At 53.6% G+C, this 13,163-nt stretch overlaps 1 protein-coding gene across 2 annotated transcripts in view; it reads left to right on the top strand.

The window, feature by feature from the left end:
• Positions 1–10,792, top strand: part of ADD2 (adducin 2) — a 110,928-nt gene extending 100,136 nt beyond the window's left edge. Inside the window, exons 15-16 of one of the 2 annotated variants that reach the window (XM_004609137.3) lie at positions 282–407; positions 5,332–10,792. In XM_004609137.3, the coding sequence (XP_004609194.1) occupies positions 282–407; positions 5,332–5,639 (434 nt within the window). In that variant the 3' untranslated portion in view covers positions 5,640–10,792. The remainder of the gene's footprint in view (positions 1–281; positions 408–5,331) is intronic. The other variant, XM_055123460.1, reaches the window with a different exon arrangement.
• Positions 10,793–13,163: the final 2,371 nt, after the last annotated feature.

Below are 13,163 nucleotides of genomic sequence, written 5' to 3'. Positions count from 1 at the left end.
CGGCTGTCCGTTCCAGATGGGAAGCCCACTGACGTCCGGCCTTCTTCCCTTGGTGACAAATCCCCTTCGTGACTGTGGCCCAAGGGAGGAAACAGCACATGCGTTGACCTTTTTCATGTGCCTGCCCCAGAGGGGAGCAGAAAGAGTTAGGGCAAGCAGCTCCCTTAGGCCAGGAGAAAGGAGGACCGAGTAGGAGAAAAGGACATTTCACATACTCTGTCTGTCTGTTCCATCTCTCCTCCGCTTGACTTCTGTCCTGGGGCGGTTTTCTGCCTTTTCAGGAGAGAAAGAAACCGCCCCGGCAGAGCCTGGCTCCCCTGTAAAATCCGCGCCTGCTTCTCCAGCCCAGAGCCCAGTGAAGCCGGACACAGAGAGCCCCGTGGTGTCTCCGGCCAAGTCTGTAGAGGGTGAGTGGCGCAGAGCAGGCTGGGGGCATGGCCGCAGCCACGGTCTGCATGGAGGGGGCAGGTGTGCAGACGGCAGGGCCCCTGTCTCCGAAGGGTGCTGTTCCCCGGCTCGCAAAGAGTCTGGGGGAACCTGGAACTTAAGCTTGTTTTATGCACAAGCTGTGACCAAACAACTGAAGTTTAGCCCTGGTCTAAAGCCATGATGGGAAGTTCAAGAGCAACTCTTGAATCAGGCTGGCCTGTAGCTCAGCCTCCACGGGCTGGTGGGTCCTTCTAGTTGTAGCAGCCCATTTCTCAGACCTCAGGATGCAGGAGCAGCGTGTCGGGGTCTTGTTGAAATGAAGACTCCAGTGGAGCAGGTCTGGCCTGGGACCTGAGTCTCTAGATCAGTTAACTCCCAGCGAGGCGGTCATTCCGCACTTGGACTGCACAGGGGACTCACTTGGGGGGATTTTCACTGTCCTGATACCCACCTGGGCATTCACCCCGCCCCGCCAGCCCCAGGTCCTGAGATAAACAGGGAGGAGTTGCAGACTGGAGCTGTACGATCTCTCCAGGAGAGCCTGAGAGACCAGGCCAAGCACCACTTCATTAGCTACCAGTGGGGGTTCTAGGCAGATTCAATTGCTAACTACTAATAGCTACTAATTTTAGAAAGCCACGCCATCTCTCTGCCTGCATCCCCTTATCTGCCAAGCCTACTACTAATATTCCTAATATGCTTTTGAAAGAGTAAAAGAAAGAAAGCTGGAGTAATAGTACAGGGGGCAGGGCAAGCTGGCTTGCACATGGTCAACCTGAATTCCATCCCCGGCACCCCCTTATGGTCCCCTGAGTCCTGCCAGGAGTGATCCCTGAGCATAGAGCCAGGAGTAAACCCTGAGCACCTCAGGTCGTGGCCCAAAACTTAAAAAAAAAAAAAAAAAGTAAGATGTCATTTCAGTTGAGATGAACACTACACATATGGTGATACTGATACTGTTCAGTCCACACTACCTCAGCCATGAAAGCCTGAAATCGCCCCCGGGCACACCCACTCCTCCCCTGGGGCCCCCATTGCCCTCACCAGAGAGCTGGTGCTGGGGCCTGTTGGAATCTTCTCCCTCCTGGGTGGAATGGCCACACTCGTGGACGCTGCAGGCACCCTCCCCCGCCTCGCCCCACCCCCAGTGGCCTCCTGAAGTGAATTGCCAGAAGAAACCCATCTGCTTGAGGCCATAGCCTAAGCAGATGTCCCTGACTGTTCATTGTGTCTCATCGTGGTGTTGTCTGCCTGTCTCCCTTTCTCTCCCCACGTGTGCCTTCATCAAAGGAATTTCCTCCGATTCTGAGTACTTGTCCGTGTAGTAAGTATAGAGAGGCGCGTGACTAACTCACTCCAGCACCCGCAGTGGGGGAGGGAGAGTTTGTTCACAAGAAAGACATTTCCTCCCGTGTTTGTGTTTTGCAACTCACAACCCCAACCTTCTGGAGGTTTCCTGGCTATAAAATTCATGACCAGTTCCACATGTGCTGTGCATGGACAAGGCTTCCCTCTATGATACACGCACACAAGACCCACACGTGCACAAACCCATAACGACCCCCCCCTCGTGCCCCCTCAGAAGCAACTAGCCCCACCGTGAGTAGGCAGTGGGCCGGCTGCTGGGCACTTGCTGTGATGGGGTGCTGTGATCCCCGGGAATGCACCTGTTTCCCTGTTACTAATGCATGGACCCCGATGAAGCCCCCGTCCTCTCCCAGGGCTGTGGGCCGGAGTGACTGGCCTTGGGGTCATGCCTGTGAGGGATGCATGTGCACCTACTGCAGACGGGAAATCTGGTTTGGAGAGGAGGCTTGTGGCAGGCGTGGGACAAGGGAGATTTCGTGTCAGCTCCTGGGATCCTTTTGGAGAGGAGTTTGCAGCTCAGCTGACGGGGCGGAAGAAGGGGTAGAAACAGGTGGAGGACCCCTGGCCTGACCTGTTCTCACCACACACAGGACTCCTGCTTCTCTCTGGCCACACTGGGCTGGAGTTGTTAGAAAAGTGAGTCTTCCTGCCTAGCCAACAGAGCTCCAAGAGAGGCCTCCTTAGAGCAGACCCAAAGGCTGAGGCGTGAGTGACCAGTGGGGACGGTCCTGCTACCCAGGGCTTGCTAGAGTCTCCAAGAAGCACAGGCTGACCACTGGCGCAATATCTTTGCTTTCACTTAGCTCACACTTTGGTCTGGGCATTGCTTTCTCATCGTCTGTCATTTTGCTTGAAACTCATTGTGCTGAGTCACCTCAGTGTCCTTCCTCGTCTGTTTCCCTGCCTCATTCCCCGCAAGGCTCTGAAGGAGAGTCAGATCCTCTTTCTTCATGGCTGGTCATCTCTCTCACCATCATCTCCCGCTCACCTTGACTCCATCTCTTAATTGCCCCACTGGGGGATGTGGACTAAGCCTGTGCGCGTACACACACACACATACACACACATGCACACACACACACATACACACACACAATGCACACACACACAGTTAGAAATATAGCCCTGCACTTGACATCAAATCAGCTCTGCCACTTACTTGTGTAGCTATCTCAAAAATGTCACGTTAGAACACAGCATATTCTAGAATATTGCCAATCTTTGCCCTTCTGAATACACAACATTATCAGGATAGAACCGGCTAATGAATATAAAAGGACCTAGTCATGTGCTGCTAGGTCCTAGTCATGTGCTGCTGATAATTCATTCTTATCGTTTACTTTGCTCTCAGGGTTATGCAGTAGTAGATAATTATTAAATCACGGTGTCTAGTGAGAACCTACTTGATGGAAATCAGTCCTTCTGTAGGTTGACTGGACTCAGCAAGATGGCTTTGCACTTCACTGATGCCTGCTGGGAGCACAACTAACCTGACTCATGTGTCAGGTGTCTTGACAGGGGCAGCCTGAAGGCTGGGGTCTTGGGGTGACAAGGTTTCTTCTCTGTCTCTCACTTGGTTTCCTTCCCTCCATCCTCCATGTGAATTGTAGGGCCTTTTCATGTGTATTTTCACCAGGGATCCCCCAAACTACAAAGGGCAGAAACCACAAGGTTTTCTTAAGTCTTCGGTCTGGACCAGCTCAGTGGCACTTACACTGCTTTCCCTTGGTATCCTCTGGGATGCAGGGCTGGCCCAGATTCAGTGTGGGAAGGGATCACACATCTTCACGTGTTAGCTGTTACATGGAAAAGTTTGTCTGGATTCTTAGTGGAACTTCCGTGTCTCAACCGTGGGGACTGGAGGGAAGTTATAGAGAGTCATCTGGACGTCCCTTCCAGAAGTCACACTTTGTTGGCTGTGAGTCACGCTGTCTTAGTTCCAGGAGGAGGTAAATATGGGGTAGACATTCTCCGCCCATGATTCCCAGCATATCTTAGTGTTGCCAAGAAAACACACACACACACACACACACACACACACACACACACACACAACTTCTGTCTCAAAATTTGTCACTGGGACAGGACTGGTAAGCGTCGTTCACTCGCCTTTCAGACACTGAATCTTTCTGACATTGGTGTTGGGGAATTTATACCCAGACAGACACACCCCAGCATCCGTCTCTGCATCAGCAGTTCACTGACTGGCCATATGGCAGTTCTGTTGGCCGGGTTTCTGCGCCCCTGCTCTGTTCTTTCAGTGCCCTCTGGGCTTTGGGTTTGTGCTGCTGCCTGGATGCAGTCAGAGATCTTTTATTCTAAAAATCACAAGACTGTTAAGGAGCCTTTCTTTGGCTTGTCCACATGGTGGCACAGGCCTTGTGGAAGTGGCTTCAGTGTTAGGCAGTCACCAAGGCTCCATGCATTTGGGGTCTAGGTTAATGATCAGTCCTTTGGGCTTGATTTCAGCAGCAAGTCAGAGAAGCCTATTTCTGGGCCTTGCACTGGCATCCCTGCTCCCTACCCCGTAGGGGAGATCCAGCACCCATGAGTTCATCTCTGAGCTCTTCATTGGCTAGGCTCACTGGCAGGGGTGAAAGGTCAGCCATACTCTCTGTGACATGCTCCTTTCCTTGGTTACTAAGTACCATCTCCTTTAAGCGACCCTCTTCCTGATAAGATTCCACTTATCCTCCCCCCACACCGCCCCATTTTTCCAGATTTTGCTGCTCTCCAGCCATCTAGTCCCTTATTCCCTGCGCCCCAGACAGGGCAGAAAGTGGGAGTGGAAGTCGGTGAGGTGAGAGTGGGAAGCAGGAGAAAGGGCAACTGTATGTGGGGTCCAGGCAGTCCTGGCCTTGAACATGGAGGGGGCATCTCATTAGGTTCCCTCCCACAGGGTTCAAGACCTGAAGGGCCCGGCGGCCCCCAGAATAGGCCCCTAGAATGGTGGATCCACACATCTCAGAAACATGTGGTCCTAGTCACTTGGGAAATACAGCCTTCCCCTGTCCTCCACTTTTCTCACAGTCTTCTGTGCAGATACTGTCCACATTTTCAAAAGTCCTTACTTGTATAGAAAATTGAGTGGGTACGAAGACATGTCATTCCTCTGTTCTTCTCACAGGCGAAGCTGAACCAGACTGCAGGCCCCTCTGACTAGGACACGGTCCCACTCTCCCGCCCCTGTCGGCTTCTCACCTTGCTGGTGTCTGTCCCCCTCTTCTGTGCTGGAAATGTTCTGGGCTGGGACCCTGACTGAACCTCTGCCTGACTTAGACATTATGGCCTATTTCCATTTGTAGACAAACAATCTTACTGGCCTGCCAAGGGCTTGTTCCCCAGGACAGTCATGTAGAAGAGGGTTCGAGTTTGGGTGAGCACCGGCCCCGTGCCTTAGAATGCCAATCCTGCCCTCCCATTACTTTGGACATAGGCTAAAGAATTGCCTAGAAATGGTTCTGCCAGCCTCAGGTAGATGCTCCCACCAGGATGAAATCTGATGGGCCACACCTTTTGGTCTTTCTTTTCTAGAAGGTGCTAAGAAGACAGAAACAAGCAAAGACACCACAGAGCCCCCAACAACGCAGCCCAAAGGGGTGGTGGTCAATGGGAGAGAGGAGGAGCAGACCGCAGAGGAAATTCTCAGCAAAGGCTTGAGCCAGATGACCACCAATGCCGACACGGATGTTGATGCTTCCAAGGACAAAACCGAGTCGGTCACCAGCGGCCCCCTGTCTCCAGAGGGCTCACCTTCCAAGTCTCCCTCAAAGAAGAAAAAGAAATTCCGAACCCCATCCTTCCTGAAAAAGAGCAAAAAGAAGGAGAAAGTGGAGTCCTGATTCGTAGCACTGTGGGGCTCCCGTTTATAAGCACCCTCCTCCCCACCATCCCTCCCTTCTCTCATCTGTTCCTGGAAGCACAGGGCCAAGGAGGGGTAGAACAGGACCCTGAATCACAACCTCGGGGGGGAAACGTAGGGATCACTCATCCAACCCCTCATTTTACAATCATCCCAGAGAGATCAGGTGACTTCCCAAGGTTATACTGCTGGTTGGTGGTAGAGCCTGTGCTGGAATCTGGGCCTCCCGGCTCCCGGTCCAGCACTTTCCACTACACAACACTGCCGAGTGGGGATGCTGCCTGCTATTTCTGAGCCCGGCAGGCAGGCCAGAGGGGGGGCCAGCTCTCAGAGGTTAGAGAGGCCAGACGGATGGGGGCTTCCCTCTGAGCACCGGCCTTTTCCCCACGGGAATCCAATCTCCTGCCGATGGAGCCATTACAACATTTCCAGGTCTCTTCTATTTTCCAGAGTCCCAACCCTGCTGCTCATAGGAACCAGACAAATCGACCCTTTCCCTGCCAATTGAAGTTACTCTTTACGCCCGAGGGCTGATGGCTTAGCTTGTGCTTCCTCAACCACTAACCCTGAGCTTTCTTCATGGAACCCCGTGAATGACAGATGAAGGAGTTGGCAGACAGAGGGCAAGCCCGGCCAGTCATAGGGTTGGGGATTGCTTACTCCATAGAAGGAGCCAGAAACTCACCCCAGTGGAAGTGTGCATCTCAGTTTCCTTCAAAGAACAGCTCAGAAAGAAAGTGAGCTTAGAAAGAAGGGGTCTCGTGCTTTGGGGGAAGTTTCGATCCTTCCCTGACCCTTCCTGACAAGGAGGATCTAAGTAGCACAGGAAGTTCTTTCTAGGCCTTTTAGCTTTGCGTGACACACGGGGCAGTGTGACTCCTCCTGTCCCACCCGCCTGGCAGTCAGGTGTGCCCTGCTCATCCCTCAGCCCTGGCAGCCATAGCTCACAGACAGAACCTGACAGCTTCCCCTCGCACCTTCACTCTCAGGTTCTGACTCAATCATTTGGGATCCCTCGGAGAGCAGTGAAAAGAATCTGTTAGGATTAATCCCCATGGACCAGCTGGCAGAGAAATGTTCAGGGGTCCCTGGCCCTGTCACTGTTCATCATGAATGTGGTCATAGCCACAGTTACTGTTTCAGATGCCAACACCAGCCTTTCCTATTATTACATGGGACATTGATTAATGAGCGTTGTTGGCACCCCCCAAAATAGACAATCCATCCTCCTTAAAGCACAGTGTCTACAAAGAATATTTTCCCTTTTTGTCTTGATTCGTGTAAAACTATTTTTGCAAGTTCTTAATCAGAGCTTCCCTGTTAGAGCATTTACTGTATATAGCTAGACGCTGTGCAGTCCTGTATCCTTTCCCCCTCACAGGGTAAGATGAGTCTCACGTTATGGGCAAGGAAACAGAGCCTTCGAAGAGTAGATTGGCTTCAGGTGACTTGTTTTGGGGTGGCCTGTTTCAGGTGACTTGCCTGCAAAGATCCAGAGCTTGAACTTGAATCCAGGTCACTCAAGTCTAGAATTTTTGCTTTGAATGGCTCTGTTGAGTCCAGGACCTATTTCTGTGACTGGTGTCCACTGCGTTGTGGAGGGGAAAGTGAACCCCCCCCACCCTTTGCCCTCCCTCATGGTGCATGCTGAGTCCCCATCCACTGACACTGTGGCAAGGCCAGGGTGATCTCTGACAAAGGAGAGGCAAGAGTTTTGAGAACGAGATGGTAAACGGCATCATCTTTGGCCTATGTTTTGAGAAGGGAGAAACTGACATAAGCATGAGGAATTGCTGAGCCTATACCCCTGTCATGCAGATTCCTTAGCCACATCCCCAGGTCCCCTCTCTCTGTTCTGCTCTCTGATTGGGTCTCGTCTAGCGATGGACAGCCCAAGCGGTCAGGGCCAGTCATGCCTCAGAGAAATCTATGACAGGAGAAATGCCTTTGCTGCCTTCTTTATAAAAAACTAGCTTCCCACTCATCCACCATCCCATCATAGTAATTGTTCAGCATCCATTAAGCCCCAGGCATGTCCTGACTCTGGAAGGAAGTGAACTCTCAGACGGGGATAACCAGCGGAAGCCGTGGGCACCGAGGGGGGGGGGCGTGGCTCTTGCTGCCGATGCAGCTTTCTCTGTGTGAGAGGCTGCCGCTCGGACGGTGTCCCACAGACTGGCTTTAATTCCCTTCACCACAGGGAGGCTCCGCCTAGGCGATGAGGTTCCATTGAGGTGTAAGTGCCCAGCCCTTATTGGAGTGTTGTCCATGGGGTTCATGCCATGGGCGTGCTGCGTAGCAATCCATTTGTTCATTTGAAAATCATCAGTGAGTTGGGTCTGGGGCTAGACATAAACCCTGGCTTCAGGAAGTTTGTAAATATGGGAGACTTGGACACACGCTACGAAACAGGTAAGGGCATGGCGCGGCGCAAGAGAGCAAAGATTTATTAGTCCAGAGAAGCCTTCCTGAAAGGAGTAATGGATGCGTTAAGAGTCTCAGAACAATGAGGAATTTTCCAGAAGGATGAAGGGTTGGCAGGATATTCCACGATGAGGGAAGAACACGTGTAAAGACCTGGAAGCAGAAAACGCCACGACGAACCCGCTGAACCTTTCTGTACAGTTCAACCATCAAGTGTGAGGTGGGGGGTGGGGGGTGCACAGGCTTCTGTCTCCTGGGTGAAGGTGACTTGGAAACTGGCACTGCATGCAGGAGCGAGACTGATGGCATAAGGGGTCTCAAGGCGCTGAGGGTCTTGGATTGGGGTCAAGTCATGATCCAACTTGCCTCAGAGGACAACCCTTTTGGCGACTGAGTGGAGAATGGTTGGGAAACAGGAGATGCCCTCTGGAACAGGCCTTCCTGAACTGTCAGTCCCGAAACGTGTTTGGTAGCCGGCCTGCCACCACATCTTCCTTTCCAGCACAGAATTAAGCATCAAGGTCTTTGGATATAGCTTCTTAAGGATTTCCAAGGACAAAGCAATGTTCTAAGAGTGGACAGACGCTAGCAGGTTCCAGCTCTGTGTCTTGGTGTAGGTGTGCTGTTGGTCATTTGATGATTCCCTCTTCCCAGGTGGACGAGGGGCATGCTCAGCCCGAGGCTTGAGGGCCAGGCACTGATTGCTGAGGACACCGAAGTGTGGCCCAGCCAGATCACAGGCGTGCAGGGGGCGGGGGGCGGTCCAAGGGCACCTTCTGGGACTCTGGGTACAAGCGGGCCAGAAACCTTGCCTCGTACCTGGAATAGGTGTGTAAATGGGTATCTCAGAAGCAGCAGGCAATAGGTTCACATCTAGTAAACCCGCTGCTTGAATTAGCCACCTGATAATATAGGATTGAAAAACCTGCCCCAAGTTACTGTTCTGGCCACCTCATGGGGAGTAGAGAGGTGTCTTGGCTGTTTCCATGGGAAGAAGAGCAGGATGAGGAGGGACCAGGGCAGAGAAGCTGCAGAGAGGTGAGCCTGGCTGCCTCTCCCCACCACGTGACCCTCCTCTAACTGAAAAAGGTGCCCCAAGGGATACCTCCAGCCCAAAGTGGGGCTCCCTGTGCGCCCCCTGACTTACATGCACCCAAGAAGCTGTGATTTCCTCCAGGTTCCATATGAGAATGGGATTTCTTAACTCCCCGACTCCTCTCTCATGAAAAGGAGGATTTTCCTCTGCGGACAGACAAGTTCTTTTTTAAAAAGGAGTTGGGAAGATTTGGCTCAGGACGCAGGTCCAGTAAACTGTCCCTCTGGTACTCACAGGGGCAGCTGGACACAGGGGCCACCATTGGCCTGTGAGCCAGACCTCTTACAGAGCTCAGATGGCGTGGCCAGAGCAGGGGCTGTCAGCCTGTGACGTGGCTGCCTGAGAAAACCTGGGGACGCTGACCCATGGGACTCATGCGGGTCAGCAAAAGCCCTGGGGTGGGTGGGCTCCAGGGCTGATGACTTGGAAGAAACCCCCCTTGCTCACCCCTTCCTTGAGCCCCAGAAAACCCTCTGAGACAGTGACACCCAAAGAGTCTGAGAAGTGAGAATGGAGACTTCTCTACACATTGTCCCACGGGCCCCCCCCAGTCCAAAACCTGATGCCCCTCACCCATATGCCAACCGTTCCACGTTGGTTCCCAAAAGGGGTGATTTTAACCGAGGCCTCCGAGGTCTGAACCGACTCGAACACCAGACACGTGTGGGTTATTAGCACACAGTATCACCCGTGACACCCTGGGAGAAGCACGTGCCCGGAGAGAAGGTTCCAAAGGCCTGTGTCACGGCCACGTCTTCTTGCATGTGGAAGGTGCTTTTTTTTTTCTTCCAGAAATGAGAGCACACATGAAAGGTGAGGTCTCCTCCCCAAGACCCCCGGGGAACTCTTCTCAGTACAGAAAGTTCCTTGCATTTTAAAGAAAAAATAAAGATAGACTTCCCTTTATAAGAAGGAGTAAAAAAAAAAAAGATAAAAATCCCAAGATAAAAAAATAGCAGGTGCTCTTGGAAGCACAGAGGCAGGGTTTGCTGCGGCTCATGCTTTGGGTGGCATTAGGTTTTGCCAAATTCATGTCCGACGCCTCTTGCCTTCACGGTATGCCCTGGAGCTAGGTTACTGCCGTGAGAAGCAGGGTCTGCAGGGCGGGAGAGGCAGGGAGGCTCTCGGGGAGGCTGGGCCCCAGCCTGGGTAGGGCAGACCTTACGGTTGTTCTGGAGTAGCTGTGTCCGGGCTCCAGTCCCTGCCACAGGGTGGCAGGGTTGGGGCACTCGGGCTGGGATGTGGATGTGGTAACTCTGTGACAGGGAAAAAGGGAGGAATTTTGGGGGTGGGGGAGGCTTGGGGGGAGGGCAACATGGGAGGGGGTGGAGAACGGCCGGAGAAGAGTCAAATGTCTTTTCCTTGCTAAGGAACCCTGAGAGGCTCCAAGGTCAGATCTTCACTTTGAACGTGGACGGGAGGGAGAGAGAGAGGGGCAGGAGGGACAGAAGGCGGCAGTTCTATGTACTGAAGCCCTTACTGCATGCCAGGGGCCTCACCCCGGCCCCCGCCTCACGCCCACCGGGCCTGCTCTGTGGGAGATTGACGCGGGGAGCTGCCCCACCTGTAGACCCCTGTGATCTGCAGTGTTTGTCCTCGGCGGGGGGTGTGGTGCCTGGACCCCCCCCCGCCCCCGGCTAGGTAGGAGTGGGGACTAGAGAGACGTGTGGGTCCTCGGAGCTGTAGATGGTCTCAGTGACTGTGTCTGTGTCTGACAATCGTCTTCCCTCTACATATTCTGTCTGCGTGCTGGTTTTCCCTAGTGACGGTGAGGTTTCAAACAGGGGTTCCATGTAAATACTTTCTGCTATTGAGATGATGCCAGCCCCCACCACCCCATCATGCACCCCCCCGCCCCCCCACACAGACGGTTTTGCCTTTCTCTCTGCTAACACTTTTTTGAGCCACTGATGTGCAGATGGATGATTAGTTTCTTGGGCTTTTATTTTGCAATTTTATATATATATATACACATATATAATATATAATATATATTTATGGGTTGGTTTTGTATAGTTTTCTGTTTGAATCTCTGAGCACCAAAGCTGCCCTCTGATTTCCAAGAGAACTTTCCAAAGCCACACCCCGAGCCCTTGCTACTTTGGTGTCTGGTGCCGGGGGGGTCGCTGCCTGGAGCTCTGTATACGTGTGCTGTGCTCACCTGCAGGTTTCACCCCAGTAAATCTACCGTGCTTGGCTTCCCCGTGTGTGACCCATCTCTGTCGGCTCCCCTGGAGCAGAAGCCAGAGAACAGGGGTGGGGCGGGGGTCCCGAGTGGGGAATACCCAACCGCAGGAGACTCCTTCACCCTTCAACTCCCCACACGTGGGGGACTGGGTTATGACTGCAGTGGGAGGGAGCCCCCAGGGGGGCCCGGGGGAGGGACAGGCCCCCACATTGCCCACGGTGCTGTGGAGGGAGGGAGAGCTGGGTTTGGGGCCTGGAGGGATGTGACCATCCATCCCCCCCTCAGGCCCCCATTCCCAGGCAGGTGTGGGGAGCCAGGCTCCAGAGTTGGGGTGCAAGATGGTGTGAGAATGAGAGGATTGGGGAGAGCTCAGGGGGAAAGGAGAGAGGAAAGACCCCACCACACACACACACACACACACACACACACACACGCACGCACTTTTCACTCAGTGTGGAGCCCGGGGTGGACTTGCAACCACACTCCCAGCCCAAGGGCTGGTCTCCAGGGTCTTCATTCCCATACAGAGGGCAGACCCCGAGTTCCTATCCGCTTTACAGATGAAATGGACTTATTATCTTAAAAACATTGTTTTATTTGAATTGACTGGAGCGATAGCACAGCGGGTAGGGTGTTTGCCTTGCACGCGGCCAGCTCGGGTTCAATTCCTCCATCCCTCTCAAAGAGCCCGGCAAGCTACTGAGAGCATCCCACCCGCACAGCAGAGCCTGGCAAGCTACCCGTGGCATATTCGGTATGCCAAAAACAGTAACAATAAGTCTCACAATGGAGACGTTACTGGTGCCCGCTTGAGCAAATGATGAATAACCAAACTACAGTGCTACAGTGCTACAGTGCATTGAATCACTGTGAGATACACAGTTACAAAGTTGTTCATGATTGGGTTTCAGTCCTACAATGTTCCAACACCGGTCCCTTCACAGTGTACATTTCCCAGCCCCAATGTGTCAGGAAACAGACTTTTATGGGCCACGAGTGACTACGTGGCTAATGCCCAAGTGACACCAGCTCTCTCGGTGACCACGCCCCGGCTCACCCACGGGCAAGAGCAAAGCCCCAGTAAAGCAATCTGGGGTGGGGCTGGAGCAATAGCACAGCAGGTAGGGCGTTTGCCTTGCACACAGCCGACCCGGTTCAATTCCCAGCATCCCATATGGTCCCCTGAGCACCACTAGGAGTAATTCCTGAGTGCATGAGCCAGGAGTAACCCCTGTACATCGCCGGTTGTGACCCAAAAAGCAAAAATTAAAAAAAAAAAAAAGCAATCTGGGGCATCCATCCAGGACCTGGTGGCCCCGCTTCCCCACTGCACCCCACTTTCTCCTCTATGGGAGACACTCCCGCGCCTCTTCCAGGAGCAGAAGGCCTCTTCCGTCTTCAAGGGCACCCCTTGCACCCCCCCCCCCGTCCCTTTCTGAGGTCACCCCGCACACAGCCCAGGATGACACCCAGGACTCCCTCGTTGGATCAGACGCGGCGTCGCGGAATTCGCCTGCTGCCCGCAAGGTGGCGCTGTCGCCCCGCCCTCCTCCAGGACCGCGAAAGTGGCTCAAGCCTGGGATGGGGCGGGCGGCTTCCACCTGCAGAAGCGCTGGGGACTCATTCTGCGAGGCGCGTGCAGGTGAGGGGGCCCCTAGGGCCGACCAGCCGCCCAAGGATGGTAAGAGGCGGCGCTGCGGGAGCTGAGGCGAATGGGGTGAGTGCCTATCCAGACCTCGGGAACAGTGGGCCAGGCGCCAGGTGAGCATCCTGCAGGCGAGGTCTAAGCGAAGGCC

The sequence above is a fragment of the Sorex araneus genome, chromosome X, assembly GCF_027595985.1.
Source record: "Sorex araneus isolate mSorAra2 chromosome X, mSorAra2.pri, whole genome shotgun sequence".
Lineage (NCBI taxonomy): Eukaryota > Metazoa > Chordata > Mammalia > Eulipotyphla > Soricidae > Sorex > Sorex araneus.
This window is presented reverse-complemented; position numbering and strand designations above follow the sequence as displayed.